Source organism: Chiloscyllium plagiosum, chromosome 28 (genome assembly GCF_004010195.1).
Source record: "Chiloscyllium plagiosum isolate BGI_BamShark_2017 chromosome 28, ASM401019v2, whole genome shotgun sequence".
Classification (NCBI taxonomy): domain Eukaryota; kingdom Metazoa; phylum Chordata; class Chondrichthyes; order Orectolobiformes; family Hemiscylliidae; genus Chiloscyllium; species Chiloscyllium plagiosum.
Genome location: NC_057737.1, coordinates 5208797 through 5231622, shown reverse-complemented (window position 1 = coordinate 5231622; position 22826 = coordinate 5208797). Strand labels below are relative to the sequence as shown.

The window sequence follows — 22826 nt, the reverse complement described above, 5'->3', positions numbered from 1 at the left end:
TGCAGAAAAACTCAACAAACTCGCACAAAATAACAACACAGCTAACCTAAAAGCGTGGATAACACTGAAAAAGCAATCTAAGTAAGAGGATTAAATTACAACTTTGGGGATGCGGACAAGAAATATTTCTTAGCAGCATTAGAAACAACACTGAAAGACAATGAGCTCTCAGAAGAAACCCAGCAAACCATCAGATGGATAGTCGCACCAACATCAACAAACACATCAATTTGGACCCCATTTACCACCCTCTGAGAAAAAGAACAGGAAATGATATCACTGGAAATGACGCCACCAACTCAAGGAAACCTAAACGCACAAATAGAAAGTGGGTCGTAACATCAGTGCTTCACTGATGATGATACCTAGTACGGTGATGAAACGCCTGAAAACAAACCTTCCATCTCAGTGAACAAACTTACATCCAGAACCTCAACCTGGGCTACAAATCTTTTCAACATTCGCTAACTTAGAATAAGTTTTATGAACTCCTTATTTTAGATGCTAAAGTTAATGAATATGATGGTTTTAAAATGTTTTGAGTATATAGAGAGATTTTTGTGCAATTCGTTCTCTAAATGGTGCCATAGAATGAAATCCTTTGGACCTGTTATCACATTAAGGGCACTATATAAATATAAGTTGGTATTTCAGAATTCCAAAATTGCAGTGGTAATAAAAAATCCCTTTAATTCTGCTAAAGGATTGAGAGAGTTAATAGTCTATTCCTATTTTATTTTCTAAAAAACACACCACTAAATGCAAGACTGTTAACTTTATTTGTATTGTTTCAAAAACCAGCAGCAGTCTGATGAGGATTACCTGCAAACTGCTTTGTTTGTACTAATGCTCTGAATTGTCTATCCAATTGCTGTCTGGTTAGGAATATTATTCTTTTTAAACATGCTAATCAAGCTATTGCATTTAGGTTTGAACCAATCTAGCCAATTAATTCTCCATTAAGATTGAAAACCACTGTTCAATCTATTTGTTTTGAAGATTCAAGTGCATCATACTGTGTTAACAAGTGTTTGCATATAGTTTACCTTCTGTGGCTTCCTTCCCTTCAATCAACTTGATATTTTTTAATTGTGTACATCTTAGTTGCCAAGAGCTGGACAAAAATAAGCCATCTGAACAATCCTATTTTAGCAGAGCTCTTGCTTTTTTTAAGAAAGCAAAGGAACAAAGCTGAACCCAACTTTGTCAACACTAGACTGCTTGTAAATACAGCCATGTTGTAAATACACCCCAGAGCAACAGAAGGGAAGTAGGAAGCAATTGGTCACCTCACTATATTATGAATCTGATATTCAAGTTAATGAGACTTGTTTCTGTTTGTGCTAATTTGTATAATATTATAGATAACTAAAATTGATACAAGCTTTGTAACTATGTTGTTTTTTTCCTTCCTCTAGTGAGCACTTGTCCTGTTCCTTTACTTTTTTCTTGCATGGGGATAGTAAAGTCTGTACCAGTGTTGAGATAAACCAGCATCAACCAGTATACCATCTCAGTGAACAACATGTCACTGTGGCCCAGGGATCCTCCAACCCCTTCCAAGGTAAGAGTACTTTTATTTCTGAAAAAAAAAGTGTAAAAAGCCTCTTTTAATATGAACAGGGAGCGAGAAGAAGGCTTAAGTGGAACAGATTTGTTAAATGCCAACTCCAGTGGTCTTGTGAATAAAACCAGTACTTGGCTTGCTTTCATACTGTTCAGGCAAGGAAATTGTACCCTGTATAAACCAGCTGGTGAGGTGAACTGATTTAGATTACAACAATTTACCTCCATTATTCCTGATCCATGGTATCCCTTTATCTCAGCTGGAAAATGTAAATGTATAACCCTGTATTGAGAGCAGGATTTGGCTTCACTGTGATGCCATGTACAAATGAGCAGTAAGAGGAATACTCTGTATTTAACTGTGCAGAATAAGGGACTAGAAAGCCACTGTTGCCTGTCAAATGAGAAACTTCACCATCAGAGAGGAGAGGGAAATGTCAAGTTATAATATGTTCACAATCAGTCAAAACAAACTGCATTTTTTTTTTGTTTCAAGATTATGTAAGTGAGTGGGACTTTTGCAGTAAAGAAGGGGCCCATTTTGCTTGTGTCTGCACTGACCTTTCTCTTGGCCTCATCTAAAAGATGCATTGTATTTCCGCATAGCAAGGTATTTCAAGGTTTTAGCAGTCTATGTAAGGATACTTTTCTGAATCTCTTCCTTACTTAAGTGACTTTTTAGATCATTGATATGTCACCATTGACTTCCATTATCTTAAAGCAATTGTTCTCCTCTAAAATCTATTGTTTTGGCTTTTTATTCATTCTCCTCTTGTTGAGGATGTGGATGATGTGCTTCTAGGGCAACAGGTATGCACCTGTTCCCAAATTAGGTTTGGGATTTCCAGTACAAAGTTAATCTCACTCTATTTTGATTTGATAATGATTCTCTATTAAGTTTCAGAAAGAACTCTTTTGTAACTTCCATTGCTCCTGTGCGTCCTTGGCCTGATTCTCTTGACACTTGCTTACTGCTTTGAGCTTTTACTTGCTTGGAGTCGGTTTTAAAGTTGCCCAAATTCATTCCATGGAGGATAATTGCAACCAGTAAATTGAAGAATATTTAATCCTGTCAATCTGTGCTGAATTAGATCTGGGTCTCAGGACACAAGATAGCATGTTGATTCTAGCATTCAACCACAAATTTATTAAGTCCTTGTCAATGCATATTTTCATCTTTTCCTTCCAGTGATCCTCAGCCCCTTTGGATTAAGTGGTACCCTGACAGGTCAGTCTTTCAAGCTATCTGATCCTCCCACCCTTAAACTGATAGAAGAATGGAAGCAATTTTATCCAATACAGACCAGCTCAAAGGAAACTACAGACGACAAACAGGAAGAGGTAGACTGGGATGATGACTCAATAGCAGCTGTAGAAGTCATTGTTGGTAAGTGGGAATGAAAATGTTGAATGAGTTTTGCTGATTTGAGAGAGCTTTCAGTAAACTGCTTTGTTTTAGTTAGAAATCTGTAAATAGCTAGTAACGCCTAGCAGCCAAACCTTAAAACAAAATAGCAAACTGATCTTACACCAGTTTTTCCTCCATATTTTTATTAGAATAGATTAGATTCCCCACAGTGTGGAAACAGGCCCTTTGGTCCAACCAGTCCACGCCGACCCTCCGAAGGGTAACCCACCCAGACCCATTCCCCTCTAACTAATGCATCTAACACTATGGGCAATTTAGCATGGCCAGTTCACCTGACCTGCACATCTTTGGACTGTGGGAGGAAACTGGAGCATTGCTGAACTAAAACATAAATTGAATCAACTTTTGAAAAGGCATGCGTTATTTCCATGATCAATGTTAGCAATTTGTTGGAGAAATATGAGGGTAATAATTCACAGGGTGAATCTGGAATTTTTATATGATTAAGAACATGTTCAGTCATTTTTATTTGAAATAGAGGGAAAAGAATCTATTACAGAGACTTTAAACACTGCTAAACTTGGTGTGTCGTACTATTTTGTATCACAGTACTTTAACTTTTCAACTTTGCATGAGAAATTTATATTTGCAGTTAATTATTTGAGAAATAATAAGAACATAAGACATAGGTATGTAATGAGGCAGACTTGATTAGGGAGCTTAAGGTGAAGGAACTTGTAGGGGGTATCTTGTAGAATTCATCCTGCAGTTTGATTGGGAGAAGCTGGAATCAAATATTGCAGTTGATTAAAAGTAATTCCAGAGACGTGAGGGAGGAGCTAGCTAGATTGGAAGTGGAGCCGAGCAGGAAACATAGTGGAACAGCAGTGGCATGAATTTCTTGGGATAATTCCGGCACAGCAGAAATTCATCCCAAGGAAGGAGAAACATACTAAGGGGAAGATGAGGCAACCATTGCTGACCAGAGAAGTCAGCAGCAGCATAAAAGCAAAAGAAAAGGCGTACAATGTGGTGAAGGTAGGTGGGAAACCAGAGGATTGGGAAGTTCTCAAAAACTGGCAGAGGGCATCTAAGAAAGCAATAAAAGAGGGGCAGGTTGAAATATGAGTAAGCGAGCAAGTAATATAAAAGAAGATTGCAACAGTTTTTTAGGTACGTAAAAAGTAAGCAAGAGGCAAGAGTAGACAAAGAGTGGAGAAGTAGTAATGGGGGACAAAAATGGTGGGGGAAACTGAACAGGTATTTTGCACCATTCTTTATAGTGGAAGACACCAGGAGAGTAACTGTCCTTCAAGAGCGTCAGGGAGCAGAGATGAGTTTAGTGGCCATCACTAAGGAGAGGATGGTGGCGAAGCTGAAAGGTCTGAAGGTGGAAAAGTCCCCTGGACCAGAAGAACTACTCCCCAGAGTCTGAAGGAAATAGCTGAGGAGATTGTAGAAACATTGGTGGAGATCTTTCAGGAATTTCTGAATCAGAGGGAACATGGCTTATTTAGCATCCCTTTTTTCAGAAGGGAGGGAGGCAGAAGATGGGAAATTAAATGCCAGTTAGCTTGACCTTAGTTTTTGGTAGGATTTAAGAGTTCATTATTTAGGATGAGATTGTGGAGTACATGGAAGTGCATGGTAAAATAGGGCTGAGTTAACATTGCTTCATCGAGAGAAGATTATGCCTGACAAAATGTTGGAATTATTTGAAATGGTAATAAGCAAGTTCAACAAAGAGCCAGTGGATGTGATCCGTTTGAATTTCCAGAAGGCCCTTGATAAGGTGCCACACAGGAGGCTGCTAAATAAGATAAGAGCCTATGGTGTTGGAGGGTAAGGTACTATCATGGATAGAGGATTGGCTGACCAGCTGAAGACAGAATGGGAAAAACGCGGTCTTTTTCAATTTGGCAGGTGGAGTTTGCAGGAGTCCGTGTTGGGGCCACAGCTAATCAGGTCATACATTAATAATATGGATGAAGAAACTGAGGGCATTGTTGCTAAGTTTTCAGATGATACAAAGGTAGGTTAGTGGCAGGTAGTCTTGAGGAAATGGGGAGGCTGCAGAAGGACTTGAGTCAAGGTTCGAGTGGTGCTGAAAAAGCACAGCAGGTCAGCCAGCATCCGAGAAGCAGGAAAATTGACATTTCGGGCAGGAGCCCTTCATCAGGAATGAGGCTGGAAGCTCGGGGGTGGAGAGATAACATCTGCAATCCTCACTTTCGCCTTGCAGAAGGACTTAGTCAGGCCAGAAGAGTAGGCAAAGAAGTGGCAGATGGGATACAATATGGGAAAATGAGGTTATGTGCTTTGATAGGGAGACAAAAGACTGGACTATTTTCTAAGTAGGCAAAAGCTTCAGAAATCTGAAGCAGAAAGGGATATTGAAGTCCAGATTCAGGATTCTCTTACAGTTAACTTGCACGTTCAGTTGGCAGTTAGGAATGCAAATGCAATGTTAGCATTCATTTCAAAAGGACTAGAATACAAGAGCAGGGATGTGCTGCTTGAGGCTATGTAAGCCTCTGGTCAGACCACATTTGGAATATTGAGGGGGGTTTGGGCCCCATATCTAAGGAAGGATGTACTGGCATTGGAGGGGGGTCCAGAAGAGGCTTACAAGAATTATCCTATGGGTGCAGGTCTTGTCATATGAGGAGTGTTTGAGAACTCTGCATCTGTACTTAATGGAGTTTAGAAAGATGAAGTGGAATCTGATTGTAACTTAGAGAATATTGAGAGGCCTGGATAGAGTGGATGTGGAGAAGATCTCCCTCCTTGTAGGAGAGACTAGAACCTGAGTGCACAGCCTCACAGTGAAGGGAAACCCCTTTAGATTTGAGATGAGGAGGAATTTCTTCAACCAGAGGCTGACTAATCTGTGATATTCATTGCTGCAGAGGACTATGGAGGCCAAGTCTTTGACAGTATTTAAGACAGAGATAGGTTCTTGATTAGTAAGTGTGGGGAGAATCGAGCGTTTCAAAGAGAAGACAAAAGAGTGTGGTTGAGAAACCTATCAGCCATAACTGAATAGCAGAACAACATATCAAAGCAAGCGAAATGTGGCAGGTGCTGAAGTTCTGAATTAAAAGCAAAATGTGGAGAAACTTGGCAGGTCTATCAGCATCTGGAGAGAAAAATGTTTTGAATTCAATATATCTTTGGAACTGAAGAGCTGGATATGTTTGATAAATTGAAAAGGGGGTTGAGGCAAATCAAACAGCAGGGATTGTCAGTGAAAGATTAATGGGCAAATAAGATTCAAGATCAGGTGTGTTATTGTGCAAGAGTGCTGAAGAGGGTTGTAGAGAGAACAGAGTATAGATCCAGTGTTGATGTTAACAATTGAATAAAGGTAGGCTTTGACTGAAAGCCTAAACATGAAAAATAAAGTACAGACACTGCAGGGACAAACCTGAAGTCATTGTTCTCCACTTCTAGCAGAGTCATATTGAAAATATTTCTAAACCAAAAAATTAAATTGGTGAATCGATGTTTCTTTAAAAGGCACGTTTTCATGATCTATGCTACAAGAATGTTTGTGAGAGAAATGTAAAGATAACAGTTTACCGATGCTGACAGACCTGCTAAGCTGCTTAAAGGCATTTAGTTTTTATTCCACATATTAACAACTGAGTCCTAAAAGGGGGACCTCTTATTTGTCCTAGAGTTTAAGTATTCCTCACAAGGAAATATTCTCCCGGTATCTACCCTATTAAGTCTCCACAGGATCATCAATCTTCCAATGAGATCATCTCTCATTCTTCTAATCTCCAATGGGTTTAGGCCCAACCCATTCAACTTTTCTCCATAAGATAAACAGTTCTTGCCAGGAGTGAGTTGAGTGACACTTCTATAAACTGCTTAAAAAATAATTGCTTTATTTCAAATAAGGAGACTAAAAGTGTATGCAATATTCCAGCTGCAGTAAAACATTGCTATTTTTTATATTCCATTCCCTTGCTTTAAATGTCAACATTCCGTTTTACCTTTCTAATTACTTGCTGTACCTGCATACTAACTTTATGCAATTTGTGTGCAGTGGACACTGCTCCTTCTGTACCATTTAAGTTTTCCCATTTAAATAGTCAAAGATTTTCTGTTCTTGGCTCTGAAATGTACTGCTCTCAGAAATTATCCTGACGACACTGTGTGAACTCATTTTCCAGGTTACCGTCGCTAATCTGATTTTTAGTCTACATGCAGATTGAAATCGCCCCATAATTGAGACTTTTCTGCATACTCCATTTATTTCTGTACAGTCTGTCCAATATTGTATTTACTGTTAGGTTTATAATATCACTTCTACCCAATACCCTTTTAATTTCCTATTTATTAACTCAAATGGATTAGAGTTTGCTGTTTTCAGTGAAGGCTATCTCTCAAAACTGTACAGTTGGAACCCTTAATTATCAAAGCTGTGCCACCACCTTTTCTGAGCTTTGTAACTTTTCAAAATGGGAAGTGTATTTCCATATTCAGGTCCTAGCATTAGACAACCTGTGCCCATGTCTCTCTAATGGTTATCTGGTCATCCATGATTATTTCTAATCTATTCGAACAGTTTATCCATTTCATTACAAATGCTGCATATAGATGCAGAGCTTTTATTTCTGTCTTTTTGCCATTTTTACAATTCCTGACGATCCATGTTGGTGCACTCTTTAAAATTTGTATACTCTGTCCTTTCCTGTTGCATTCTGATTATCATTAATCAAGTTGCTGTCCTGCTTAATTATCTCATTGTTTTTCTGTTTCTCTATTGATTTGAAATATTTCCTCTGTCACCATCCCTTCTTCACCATTTAGTTTAAAGCCCATTCTGCTGTCTGACGCGTATGACTCACCTGACATTGTTCAAGTTAAAAACATCCCTTTGGTGTATCTTTAGCTTCCCCAGTCGGAGTGCTAGTGACACATTTCTTCACATTAATCTTTGAGTTATGCATTCAAATCTAAACTTACCTAACCTGATGCAGGGCAAATAATAACCCAGAGAATATTACCTTTTGAACGTCTGCTTTTAAATCTATTCCTAGTTGCTGATGATCCTGAAGTAGGACCTCCTTCCTAGTTCTGCCTATGTTGTGGATACCCATGTGGACCATGACAAATGGATCCTTCACCTCCCAGTTCAAATTTCTTTCCCATGCAATGCTGAGTTCCTCGGCCTTGGCATCATGCAAGCAACAAAGCCTTCAGAGCTGATGCTTTCAGGAGCAGAAAGCTGCATGTGAACCTTTCATTATACTGTCGTCTTCTCGCCCTCAAGGTCATCCTCCCAAAATAAAGTCTGTCTTCTGTGCTTAAATGGGTTTGTATTTCATATTTGCTTCCCCTGTCCTGTATGTGCTCCATTTGCTTTCAGCTGTTGAGACAATTTGGGATGAAGTGTTCCCTTTTTGTGTATTCTTGTCAATATTTTGTCATCCTTAGTAATATCAGTTTATATCAGACATACTATCTAGTATCTTTATCAAAGGTGCTTTTTGTTAATGTCTGTTATATTTTGCTAATAGCTGGTGTGCGAATGGTGTACCCAGCATGCTTTGTTCTGGTGCCTCAGCCTGATGTTGCCACTGGCATCTTGAGCAGCTCCACTGGGACGACACATTGTACAACTGCATACGCAAGTGTCCACCAAGTGCCTCCCCCAATAAGGGATCCAGCCATTTCCTCTGTGACCTTGACTCCACCCACATCACCAGAAGAAGCTGAAACAGGTAATAAGACTTGTTTGTTGCACCCCATTAATAATAACAGATACGTTTTTCTTCTTTTTCTAACGGATTTGTAACATCTGACATTTTGTGCCTTTGCAACAATTTTGTGTGTATATTGCCACTTAAATTTTGAAAGACTCTCCTTTGTATCGGAAGGATATTGTGAAACTTGTAAATCTTTTCTGAACCCTTTCAAGAATGTTGCCAGAATTGGAGGATTTCGTTATAGGGAGAGGTTGAATAGGCTAGGGCTATTTTCCCTGGAGCGCTAGAGGCTGAGGGGTGACCTTATAGAGGTTTAAAAAATTATGAGGGGCATGGATAGGGTAAACAGACAAGGTCTTTTCCCTGGGTTGGGGAAGTCTAGAACTAGAAGGCATATGCTTAGGTTGAATGGGGAAAGATATAAAAGAGTACTAAGGGGCAACTTTTTCACGCAGGGGGTGGTGCATGTGTGGAATGGGCTGCCAGAGGAAGTGGTGGAGACTAGTAAAATTGCAATGCCTCAAAGGCATCTGTATGGGTATATGAATAGGAAGGGTTTGGAAGGATATGGGATAGGTGCTGGCAGGTGGGACTAGATTGGGTTGGGATATTTGGTCAGCATGGATGAGTTGGACCAAAGAGTATTTTTCTGTGCTGTACATCTGTGATTCTATGACATATGGTATTGATTTACTCAGCACACTTTAATTAATGTTATGATCCAGTTAGTTACTTAAATATTACTTTTTGAGCCATGATTGAGTGCTGGCATTATATTTTGTTTGTTCTAGCCTTGGGCTCTGCAGCTTCTTTTGCTTGAAATGAAACTGTTTCCAGTCACCTGATTGATATAGAATCATTCAGCACAGAATGGCCATTTGTACAATTATGCTTATGTAGTTTATTTTAGAGGACTGTCTAATTTAACCTCATACTTGGCTTTCTCCCATATTCCAGAAAAATAGTTTTATTCAGGCTGAAGCAGTTTAACATGGATAGGTGTGAAGTGATCTGCTGTGAGGGGAAAATAGAAATGTCAGATGGTATAATCTAAATTGTATTGTTTCAAATATATTTTGATTCACTTGGTCATCAGGTGTGAGACACTCTCAATGCTCCTGTAAGAGGCATAAGTGTAGTTCAAATGCTGCAACTGCAGTGTGGCTATCTTTTGCACTATCTTCCATTCAATCTGGTGATTAAAAAGAAGACCAGTTTCGCAAGGGAACTGTGTGTGAATCTCTAGTAAAAGGTGGATGACCCCTTTTAAGTGCAACTACAATAAGCTGTGCAGAACCATTTTGCCTAAACATGAGGTGCTGTGTTATATGGTTCTATCTGTTTCTGGTGTTGCAAAGGATGGGTCTGACCACACTGCCATGGAATCCTCCATTCAGATATAGAATCATAGATTTCTAGAATCCCTACAGTGGAAGCAGGCCGTTTGGCCCATCAGGTTCACAGCAACCCTCCAAAGAACGCCCCATCCAGATCCAACCCTCTAATCCTGCATTTCCTATGGCCAATCCACCTAACCTGCATATCTTTGAACTATGGGAGGAAATTGAAGCACCCGGGGGAAACCCATGCAGACGTGGGTGAATGTGCAAACTCACAGTCACAGGAGAGTGACTGGAAACCAACATAGGTCCCTGGCACTGTGAGCCACCATGCTGTTCAATTGGGCCAGGCCATACTGCCAGTCCCTCACGGAAGAAGTTTGTGCAGAAAAATCACTCTAATCCCATCCATTAGGGAGTGGTACTGATGTAATGTCATTTAAAGGCTTTGTTCAAAACAGATGGTGTACCCAGTTAGAATGTGCCCTGAACAAACTCCCAGTCATTTAGTAGAATGCCTCACTGCTACAACTTTGAAATCAGTGCAGAGGACTCTCGATTATCCGAATACCAATTATCCGAAAATCCGATTATCCGAAGGAGAGCTTAAGGTCCCGATAGAAACATTACATTAAAGACGTGTTTCCAGCAGTGATCGTGTCTTTTGTTTACAGTGATTAAACAGGCACTGTCTCCAAATAGAGTCATAGAGATGTACAGCATGGAAACACACCCTTCGGTCTAACCCGTCCATGCCGACCAGATATCCCAAGTCAATCTAGTCCTACCTGGCCCGTATCCCTCCAAACCCTTCCTGTTCATATATCCATCCAAATGCCTCTTAAATGTTGCAACTCCATCAGCCTCCATTACATCCTCTGGCAGCTCATTCCATACACGTACCACCCTCTGCGTGAAAAGGTTGCCCCTTAGATCTCCTTTATATCTTTCCCCTCTCGCCCTAAACCTATGCCGTCTAGTTCTGGACTCCCTGACCCCAGGGAAAATACTTTGCCTATTTACTCTATCTGTGCCCCTCATAATTTTGTAAACCTCTATCAGATCACTCCTCAACCACCTCCTCCACTCCAGGGAAAATAGCCCCAGCCTGTTCAGCCTCTCCCTATAGCTCAAATCCTCCAACCCTGGCAATATCCTTGTAAATCTTTTCTGAACCCTTTCAAGTTTCACAACATCTTTCCGATAGGAAGGAGACCAGAAATGCACACAATATTCCAACAGTGGCCTAACCAATGTCCTGTAGCTGCAACATGACCTCCTAACTCCTGTACTCAATACTCTGACCAATAAAGGAAAGCATACCGAACGCCACCTTCACTGTCCTATTTACCTGCGACTCCACTTTCAAGGAGCTATGAACCTGCACTCCAAGGTCTCTTTGTTCAGCAACACTCCCTAGGACCTTACCATTAAGTGTATAAGTTTTGTTAAGATTTGCTTTCCCAAAATGCAGCACCTCGCATTTATCTGAATTCAACTCCATCTGCCACTTCTCAGCCCATTGGCCCATCTGGTCCAGATCCTGTTGTAATCTGAGTTAACCCTCTTCACTGTCCACTACACCTCGAATTTTGGTGTCATCTGCAAACTCACTAAAGGTATCTCTTATGCTCACATCCAAATCATTTATGTAAATGACAAAAAGTAGAGGACCCAGCACCAATCCTTGCAGCACTCCACTGGTCACAGGCCTCCAGTCTGAAAAACAACCCTCCACCACCACCATCTGTCTTCTACCTTTGAGCCAGTTCTGTATCCAAATAACTAGTTCTCCCTGTATTCCGTGAGATCTAACCTTGCTAATCAGTCTCCCACGGGGAACCTTGACGAACGCCTTACTGAGGTCCATATAGATCACATCTACTACTCTGCCCTCATCAATCCTCTTTGTTACTTCTTCAGAATATTCAATCAAGTTTGTGAGATGTGATTTCTCACACGCAAAGCCATGTTGACTATCCCTAACCAGTCCTTGCGTTTCTAAATACATGTACATCCTTTCCCTCAGGATTCCCTCCAACAACTTGCCCACCACCGAGGTCAGGCTCACTGGGCTATAGTTTCCTGGCTTGTCCTTACCACCCTTCTTAAACAGTGCCACCACGTTAGCCAACCTCCAGTCTTCTGGCACCTCACCTGTGACTATCAATGATATAAATATCTCAGCAAGAGGCCTAGCAATCACTTCTCTAACTTCCCACAGAGTTCTTGGGTACATCTGATCAGGTCCTGGGGAAATATCAACCTTTACCCGTTTCAAGGCATCCAGCACTTCCTCCTCTGTAATCTGGACATTTTGCAAGATGTCACCATCTAAAGAGAAATGTACTCTCTACCTGTGTTATATGACAAGGTTTTACAACTTTCCCCTCTAATGCACTGAACTAATCACCTCAAGAATTTAAAAAAACTTCATTTGGATACATATAAGCAAACCTTCAGGTACCATGGGGCCACGATCAGAACTCAACATTAAAACATGCTGCTTTAATAGGGTAGAATAAAAATTACAGATCAGAGTTGAAGCTATAAATGGTTCTGTCCACTTCAGAAGTCAATTTTTAAATGGTAATAACATATTGTGAACTTGCATCGTAATAACACAAATTGGATTATATGTTGACAATCTCATGGTTCCCGAATAGGTGCGTCATAATTTAAGCTTTTGTTTTGTGGGGAAAATCGACAAAAATAGCTGTACGAATAATATTAGTTAAAGCCCAGATATAAGGTGGTGTGCAGATAGTCCAAATTTGTGGACTTTACTCAATATCTTCCTTCAAAAGTTTTCTCTTTTAACATCATGACAATCCTGTAGGAATGCAGTGAAATTGATGGTGTCACTCAGTGTCCCAATTGCTAACAGCAATTCAACAACAGTATTTAAAATTATAATAAACAAGTATTTTCCTTTATATTTATTAGAATATTTTTGATTTTAATCTGGCTGCATTTGACCAGAAATGAGCGGATTGATGGTCGGTAATAACGCAGTCTGGTTATAATGTGTTTTGACTTTCTGGACTCTGATGTTGTAACGGACCTTACTGTCTCCTATAATTGCACATGTATTGAGGCACCTCATTCACTATACTGTAAGAAACTGACCTGCACTTCATGTAATTCCAAATTTGCACTATTTTGAAATGTTTTATTACAAATTATTTGAAAAGCTTTTTTTGTGTGGGGGAAGATAGCCCCAAGTATCTTTTAAAGATTTATTTTGCCAGCCTTCTGAGTACTGTAATCAAGATCATCATAACCCCACTGTATTGTTATACTTTCATATATTTATACAACTTATCATCAAGTAAAGATTTTTAACAGAAAATGTTATGAAGTACAATTTTGTTTCCTTTCCAGCTGAAATACAGGCCACCCAGAAGTGGGCGAAGCTTCCTTCAATGTGTGAGGTACTTAATATGGAAAATTCAGGGCATGGTGGAAAGATTCCAAGAAAGTTAGCCAATCAAGTGGTAGAAAAGGTGTGGCAGGAGTGCAATCTCAACAAAACCCAGAAAAAGTGAGTATTTTTGTATAACTGATATTTGGCAGATTTGGGGATATGGGAGAGTGAGCAATCCTAGATTTCTCTATTTATTTACCACCATCCCCAGTTTTTCTTGAAACCAGCAGAAAAGGGCTATTAGGGTACAATCAGTAATCACAGCTTAAGTCTAAATAAATATATTAGTCATAAGTATTCCTTTGTTTTCTGTTTACCTTGTTGGGGAAGCTGGGATAATAGTTGCATGGTGCAGGAATAAGAGCAACATTTATTTTGGGCCATGTATGGTGCCAGGCTTATATTTCAATAGACAAGGAATGGGCAAGAGGAATGTGTAGATTATGTGCTGATTGAGGAATGTGTGTTCAAGATTTGGATATAATAGAATGTTTTTATTGTTTACAGGTTTCATTTTATAAATTTGAGGATTCCAGAACTAAGATTTATAAACTTAAAAGACTCAATTCTTTCCTCAGTAATTGAATCGTAGCACTATTAAGCTTACATTTCTTTATGATCTCCCTAGAGACCACTAAAGTTTTAATAAATAAAATCAAACTTTCAAGGAATAGCAGAAAGGATGACCTGACAAGATTTCACATGCTAAGATTTGTTGTAGTAAAGACTAAAACACTGCCTTTATAGATAACTTGAACTTTAAGCCACAAAATAGAGCATTCTGTTTTCCTCCCCATAGATTCTTCCTTGAGCAGCAGCTAGCTGTTCTAACCCATATAACTCATCATGAATTTGGTACGTGTAATCTAAATGCAGGCTGCACCATCTAACGGCATCTGTGGTGACAGAAACAAAAGAACTAGGGGTATGCAATTTGTCCCTTGAGCCTGTTCTGCCATTCAATATGATTATGGCTGAACACATTACTGCCTCATCTCTACTTTACTTCTCATTTGCCATAACCCTTCAATCCAGTGAATTAAAAATCTTAAATTTATTCACTGTCCTGGCATCCGACATCAGAGTCTGGGGACAACCGTCCAGAGCACTCCAATTTTCTAATCAATGACTCTAACCCTCCAGTTCTTTGCCATTTCAGTAAACCCTTGTGCTCCCATGCAAATATTTCTGTCCTGTGCCTGCCACAGTTTTTCAAGTAAGCACAAGTAAGCTTCTGATAGAAGCTACTTACTACTTATATGCCTTATAGTTGCTAGGATTTGGTATTGAATTCCACAACTTCAGAGCATGACCTTTGCATCCTCCACAAAATTTTCTAACACCTTTTTAGTTTTGAAGAAAAGTCATATCAGACTCTAAGCATTGATTCTCCTCTCTCCCAGGTGCTGCCAGACCTGAGTTTCTCCAGCATTTTTCTTTTATATAAGCACCATCTAGAAGAACAAGTGCAGTAAATGTTTACAAACACCACCACCTGCACATTCCCCTCCAAACCACTTACCATCTTGTCTGTGATACATATCAAAATCCTGAAACTCCCTCCCTGCCCATCAGGATTGTTGCTGTACAATATAGTTGGTAAAGCAAACTCTCTCGCGCCTTCTGGAAGGCAATTGGGGATAGGCAATAAATGCTGGGCTAACCAGCAAAGCCATGCCCCATGAATGAATAAGGAAAATCCTAGTTTTTTTTTAGTCTTGGAAATAAGTGAACAGTTTAAAGCATGGCTGTTTATAACCTAATATTGTAAATGCATCTGGAGATTTACAATTGAAAATTCCACATTGTCCCATTGGATGCACTTTCCGCAGAGAGCCGTCACTGGTGGTGAGTTTAACTGGAGGCTTACAAGATCGCACAATTAAGGGGAAGTGAATGCGTCGTGGTTTTGTCACAGGACTATTAATCCAGAGACCAAAGTCATGTTGTGGGGACGAAGGTTCAAATCCTGCCATGGCAGATGGAATTTGAATTCAATAAAATTCGAATGTTCGTTTTCCGGGCAAGAAACACCTAGTTCACTAATGTCCTTTTTAAAAAAGGAAGCTACCATCCTGACCTGTGCTGGCCTACATGTCACTCCAGACCCATTACAATATGGTTGTTGCATAACTGGCCAATTAGGTATGGGCAATAAATGGTGGCCTATCCTGTGATATGCTCATCTCATGAATGAATTTCAAAAAACTTCTCAGGTGATGTTGAGAAGGCAGGGCCTTTGTGGTAATCTCAGCTGGAATAGGAAGTGCACCCCTCTGCTGAGGTCCATCTGTATCACAAACCAATCACACAGCCAACTGAGCAAACCTCTCCATTTATAGTCTATCCACTGTCAGTACATAGATACTACCTTTCTCTTCAAATGTAAGCACCTTGCAGTTTTCTTGAAGTGATATAATCTGGGTCCCATCTAATCCGCAAACACTATCAAGGCTTGCGGTCAGATTGAGAGCATGAATCGCAGATGGTAGAATGCAGGTAGAACAAGTAATCAGCAAACCTATTAGAATGTTATGTTTTATTGCAAGATGGATTAAATGCAAGAATAGAAGTTATTATTCAGTTTTACAGTGCACTGGTGCGACTGCGGCTGGAATATTTTTATTACTGGTCACTGTAGTTTAGGATGTTAATGTGTTAATTTTCCGAGATTAAGACCTGGAATGAGCAGATTCTTATACGAGGAAAGGTTATACAGTGTAGGCCTGTATTCTCTGTCATCTAGAAGAGTTTGCAGTGACTTGATTGAAGCATACAAGATCCTGAGGTGATTTGATCAGGCATATGTGGAAAGGCTGTTTCCTCTTATGCAATTGTCCATACAAAACCGACGAGCATATATTATTTCTGAGGGTTGAGTATCTTTGGAATTCCCATCTTCAAAAAGTAATGGATATTTTTAAGGCAGAAGTATATGAATTCTTGATTATCAAAGGGATGAAAGATTATTGGGGGTATCCGGGAATGTAGAGTTGAGGTTAAAATCAGATCAGGAGAAAGTGAGGACAGTAAACTTTGGAGCTCAGAGTCGAGAGTGTGGTGCTGGAAAAGTACAGCAGGTCAGGCTTCAGCCGAAGAGCAGGAGAATTGATGTTTCGGTCAAAAGCCTGTTGAAGGGTTTTTGCACGAAACATCGATTCTCCTGCCATTCAGATGCTGCCTGAGCTGCTTTGCTTTTCCAGTGCCCCACACTTGGTTAAAATCAGACCAGCTAAGCTCTTATTGAATGGTGGAGCAGGCTTGAAGGCCTCAGTGGCTTACTCTTGTTCCTTGTTCATATATTTGTGTTTTTTAGGGTGTAGGTTTGCTCGCTGAGCTGTAGGTTTGATATCCAGACATTTCATTACTTGGCTAGTTAACATCATCAGTGGCGACCTCCAAGTGAAGCGAAGCTGTTGTCTCCTGCTTTCTATTTATATGTTTGTCCTGGATGGGGTTCCTGGGGTTTGTGGTGATGTCATTTCCTGTTCGTTTTCTGAGGGGTTGATAGATGGTATCTAGATCTGTGTGTTTGTTTATGGCGTTGTGGTTGGAGTGCCAGGCCTCTAGGAATTCTCTGGCATGTCTTTGCTTAGCCTGTCCCAGGATAGATGTGTTGTCCCAGTCGAAATGGTGGTTTTTTTTTTCCTCTGTGTGTAGGGCTACGAGGGAGAGAGAGGGTCGTGTCTTTTTGTGGCTAACTGGTGTTTGTGTATCCTGGTGGCTAACTTTCTTCCTGTTTGTCCTACGAAGTGTTTGTGGCAGTCCTTGCATGGAATTTTGTAGATGACGTTGGTTTTGTCCATGGGATGTACTGGGTCTTGTAAGTTTTAGTTTTTGTTTGAGAGTGTTGGGTTTGTGTGCTACTAGGATTCCGAGGGGTCTTAGTAGTCTGGCTGTCTTTTCTGAAACTTCTTTGGTGTATGGTAAGGTGGTTAGGGTTTCTGGCTGTGTTTGGTCTGCTTGTCGTGGTTTGTTCTTGAGGAATCTGCGGACTGTATTTTTTTGAGTATCAGTTTTTCTTGAATATGTTTTGTAGGTGGTTCTCCTCTGTTTTCTGGTAGCACATTGACGTGGATAGAGAATTGGCTAATTAGCAGAAAACAGGGAATGGGGATAAGTGGTTTTCAGGTCCGCAGTTGTTTCAATGTATATTAATGACTTGGTAGAAGAAAGCAAGTGTACTATAATCAGATTTGCAGATGGCACAAAACTAGGTGGGCAAGTTCCAAAAGGGATACACGGTTTTTAGAGATCTATTAATAGGTAAAATGAGTGTGCAAAATTTGGGCAAATTGAGTTTTACTGTGAGAAAATGTGAAGTTGTTCAGTTTGGAAGGGACAGACAGGAACAGTATTATTTAAATAGAGAAAAGCTGCAGAAATCTCCAACACAAAGGCATTTGGGGGGTACTTGTGAATCAGGCATGGAAAACTAGTATACAGTTGCAGCTGGTTATCAGGAAGGCTAATGGGAGTTGGAAGATAAGATAAGAGGGAAGTCTTTTTGCAACAGTACAAGGTGTTGGTGAGATCCCATCTGGAGTACTGTGAGCAATTTTGCTCCCCTTAAGAAAATATATTATTTTATTGGAGGCAGTACAGAGAACGTTCACTAGGATGATCTTTATCCTATAGAGGAATTATCTTATGAGCAAAGACTAAATGTTGGAGTTTAGAAGAATGAGAGGTGATCTCACTGAGACATATTGGATTCTTAAGAGTCTTGACAGGGTAAATGCTGAGGCCATGTTGCCCCTCATTGGAGTGTCTAGGACCAGAGGGCATAGTATCAAAGCAAAGGAGCACCAATTTACACTGAGATGAGGAGGAATTTCTTTTGAGGATTGAATCTTTGGAACTCCTTGCTACAGAGAGCTGTGGGGGCAGTGTGTCTGTGTATATTTAAGGCAGGGATTGATTTTTGATTGGGAGGAGAATCATGGATTACAGGGAAAGTGCAAGGAAGTGGATGTAAGGAACATTAGATCAGCCATGATCCTATTGAATGGTGGAACAGGCTCAAGGGACCTAACGACCTACTCCTGTTCCTATTTCTTTTGGTCTTATGGCCCTCTGGCCAGTGGATACTGTGGATTAAGGTACATCATCATTAATTTTGTATAAATTTCCTTTCTGGTATGGGCTTTTACTGTGCACCATTAGAGGCTGATATTGTTACTTTTTTTTGCCACCTGATTATTTTTAAAAGAAGATAGATACTCATATCACATTTGTAAAATATCTCACATGTAAAATATCAACTTCACAACGATGACAAATGTAGAATTCCCAGGCTGCTGGTTATCTGTATTCTGACTGTCTGTCTCAACTGCTACTCAGGTTGGTTTGTAAAAACAATGTGATGTTGCTTATTATGGGGTGGTTTTGAACAAAACATTGATCGATATCAAACTTAATTCAAATATGATCAATTCCAGACGAAAGTACTCTAGTGTGAATGGCTGTGAAGATGATTCATCTGGCAAAGAGGCATCTTGGGATTTTATTGAAGCTACGCATAGGGTGAATTGCAACTGTTCAAGGTAGTGTACTTTTATCAGATGTAATTTTTGAATTTTTTGTTTGAATGTAATCCATTAGTTGCTGCTTAGGGACAAAATTAATTATTAAAGTGAGAACTAAATGGGCCATGGCAGATGCTATTGTGGACTGGGGTTGCTGATAAATTGAGTTGTAGGTTTATCCACTGCGCTTAGCTTTTTCAACCATTGGTCAGTTCTGCTTTCCAATTCAGAATCTTCCCTGGCTTAAATTAAACATTTAGTCATAACTTTTGTTATTTAAATATCTTAATTCAGTTTGACAATAGGGTTGAAGGCTGAGTAGGCATGAAGTCTGTCATGGCCCCTGAAAGGGATCTGAACTTTGAATTGAAAAAGTTGATCAAGAATATTTTAAGAATAGTAGTCAGCGTTGCTGTTAAATTGTGCACTTATTTGAGTGTTTTGAATGTACTTAAACTAGTCGGTCTCCTGTGCAATTGCTCATGAGCATTTGCTTCTCTTGTGTATATTTTTTCTTTAAACCTGCCTTGTTTTTCCTCATCCTACTGTGTTCTTTTCAATTTCTCTGTGCCATCATTTGTTGCTTTTCTGATTTTTTAATTATGTTGTATCTTCTACTTCAAAAAGTAAAACTAGACAACCATTTATCAGTCAGCAAGTACTCGTTTACAGGTATGGGAACTGCTGTAACATGTATGGACAAATGAGTCTCCGGCCTTACAGGGTGAAGGCTTATATTGAGAAAACGAGATATGCCTGATTTTGTTTTCATGGAAGTTCATTTGTCTTGCAAATTTTCCTTATCTTAGTATCTTATGGTCTATCTGACTCCTCTTGTTTTGAGGCAGTGTGAAGGAAGCATGGGAAAAGCAAAAATTAATTAGAAGGGCAAAATAACTATTTCTGACTGAGGATAAGGTCAGAGGTTGGGAGATAAAATTGGTTGTGATACACATGCCTCTATTTGTATAAATCTGATGTTTAAGAATGCATGTAACAAATTTTGAGTATGCACATAGCATTAACATCAAATTTTCTCTTAACTTTTTCTCGACGTGAAGGACAGTCTCCACAAAACTGAAGGCTTTCATTAATGATGCAATTCTTGTTGGAGTTTAAGGGTTACTGGGGATTATATCAGCCGTAAATGCTGTTGAATGCAAATCTTATCAGATTGAGTGGATCGGTTGGAGATTCAGATAGAAGCGATGAGGAATTTGCAACAGCAACAGTATGTGATGAATGGCAGTTATAGGCAGGGGGGAAAGTCTCAGATACAGTCACATAGATGGGTTAACTCCAGGAAGGGTAAGAGAGGTAGGCAGCTAGTGCAGGAGTCTTTTGTGGATATACTCATTTCAAACAGGTATGCTGTTTTGGAAAATGTAGGGGGTGATGGATTCTCAGCCGAACGTAGCACGAACAGCCAAGTTTCTGGTATTGAGACTGGCTCTAATGTAACAGGGGTACGTCGGCTTCCAGGAGATCAATTGTGTTAGGGGATTCTGTAGTCCGAAGTACAGACAGATGTTTCTGTGGCCAGCAGAGAAAAAGCAGAATGGTGTGTTGTTTCCCTAGTGCCAGGATCAAGGATGTCTCGGAGGGTGCAGAATGCTCTCACGAGGGATAGGGGCCAGCAGGAGGTCATTGTCCACATTGGAACCAACAACATTGGAAGGGAAAAGGTTGAGACTCTGAAGGGAGATTACAGAGTTAGGTGGAAATTTAAAAAGGAGGTCCTCGAGGGTAGTAATATCTGGATTACTCCCAGTGCTACGAGCGAGTGAGGGCAGGAATAGGAGGATAGAGCAGATGAATGCATAGCTGAGGAGCTGGGTGTATGGGAGAAGGATTCACATTTTTGGATCATTGGAATCTCTTTTGGGGTAGAAGTGACTTGTACAAGGACGAATTGCACCTAAGTTGGAAGGGGACTAATATACTGGCAGGGAAATTTGCTAGAACTGCTTGGGAGGATTTAAACTAGTAAGGTGGGGGGTGGGACCCAGGGACATAGTGAGGAAAGAGATCATTCTGAGACTGGTACAGTTGAGAACAGAAGTGAGTCAAACAGTCAGGGCAGGCAGGGACAAGGTAGTACTAATAAATTAATCTTCCTGTATTTCATTGCAAGGGGCCTAACGCGGAAGGCAGATGAACTCGGCATGGTTAGGAACATGGCTCAGGGATGGGCAGGACTGGCAGCTTAATGTTCCAGGATACAAATGCTACAGGAAGGATAGAAATGGAGGCAAGAGAGGAGGGAGAGTGGCATTTTTGATAAGGGATAGCATTACAGCTGTGCTGAGGGAGGATATTCCTGGAAATACATCCAGGGAAGTTACGTGGGTGGAACTGAGAAATAAGAAAGAGATGATCACCTTATTGGGATTGTATTATAGACCCCCTAGTAGTCAGAGGAAAATTGAGAAACAAACTCGTAAGGAGATCTCAGCTATCTGTAAGAATAATAGGGTAGTTATGGTAGGGGATTTTAACTTTCCAAACATCGACTGGGACTGCCATAGTGTTAAAGGTTTAGATGGAGAAGAATTTGTTAAGTGCGTACAAGACAAATTTCTGATTCAGTATGTGGATGCACCTACTAGAGAAGGTGCAAAACTTGACGACCTCTTGGGGGAAAAAAGGCAGAGAAGGTGATTGAGGTGTCAGTGGGGGAGCACTTTGGGGCCAGCGACCATAATTCTACTCGTTTTAAAATAGTGGTGGAAAAGGATAGACCAGATCTAAACGTTGAAGTTCTAAATTGGAGAAGCCAATTTTGACGGTATTAGGCAAGAACTTACGAAAGCTGATTGGAGGCAGATGTTCACAGGTAAGGGGGCGGCTGGAAAATGGGAAGCCTTCAGAACTGAGATAATAAGAATCCAGGGAAAGTATATTCCTGTCACGGTGAAAGGGAAGGCTGGTAGGTATAGGGAATGCTGGATGACTAAAGAAATTGAGGGTTTGGTTAAGAAAAAGAAAGAAGCATATGTCAGGTATAGGTAGGATAGATCGAGTGAATCCTTAGAGTATAAAGGAAGTAGGAGTATACTTAAGAGGGAAATCAGGAGGGCAAAACAGGGACATGAGATAGCTTTGGCAAATAGAATTAAGGAGAATCCAAAGGGTTTTTACAAATATATTAAGGACAAAAGGGTAACAAGGGAGAGAATAGGGCCCCTCAAAGATCAGCAAGGTGGCCTTTGTGTGGAGCCACAGAAAATGGGGGAGATACTAAATGAATATTTTGCATCAGTATCTACTGTGGGAAAGGATATGGAAGATAAGACTGTAGGGAAATAGATGGTGACTTCTTGCAAAATGTCCAGATTACAGAGGAGGAAGTGCTGGATGTCTTGAAATGGTTAAAGGTGGATAAGTCCCCAGGACCTGATCAGGTGTACCCAAGAACTTTGTGGGAAGCTAGAGAAGTGATTGCTGGGATCTTGCTGAGATATTTGTATCATCGATAGTCACAGGTGAGGTGCCAGAAGACTGGAGGTTGGCAAATGTGGTGGCATTGTTTAAGAAGGGTGGTAAAGACAAGCCAGGGAACTATAGCCCGGTGAGCCTGACCTCCGTGTTGGACATGTTTTTGGAGGGAATCCTGAGGGACAGGGTGTACATGTATTTGGAAAGGCAAGGACTGATTCGGGATAGTCAACATGGCTTTGTGCGTGGGAAATCATGTCTCTCAAACTTGATTGAGTTTTTTGAGGAAGTAACAAAGAGGATTGATGAGGGCAGAGCAGTAGATGTGGTCTATATGGACTTCAGTAATGCGTTCAACAAGGTTCCCCATGGGAGACTGATTAGCAAGGTTAGATCTCACGGAATACAGGGAGAACTAGCCATTTGGATACAGAACTG

General features: G+C 40.3%; 1 protein-coding gene across 3 annotated transcripts in view; it reads left to right on the top strand.

The window, feature by feature from the left end:
* The window catches only part of med13a (mediator complex subunit 13a), a 217668-nt gene that overhangs the window by 98699 nt on the left and 96143 nt on the right, over positions 1 to 22826 (top strand). For all 3 annotated transcript variants that reach the window (XM_043718104.1, XM_043718103.1, XM_043718105.1), the window contains exons 5-9: positions 1419 to 1564; positions 2756 to 2953; positions 8467 to 8670; positions 13380 to 13539; positions 18864 to 18968. In XM_043718104.1, the coding sequence (XP_043574039.1) occupies positions 1419 to 1564; positions 2756 to 2953; positions 8467 to 8670; positions 13380 to 13539; positions 18864 to 18968 (813 nt within the window). The remainder of the gene's footprint in view (positions 1 to 1418; positions 1565 to 2755; positions 2954 to 8466; positions 8671 to 13379; positions 13540 to 18863; positions 18969 to 22826) is intronic.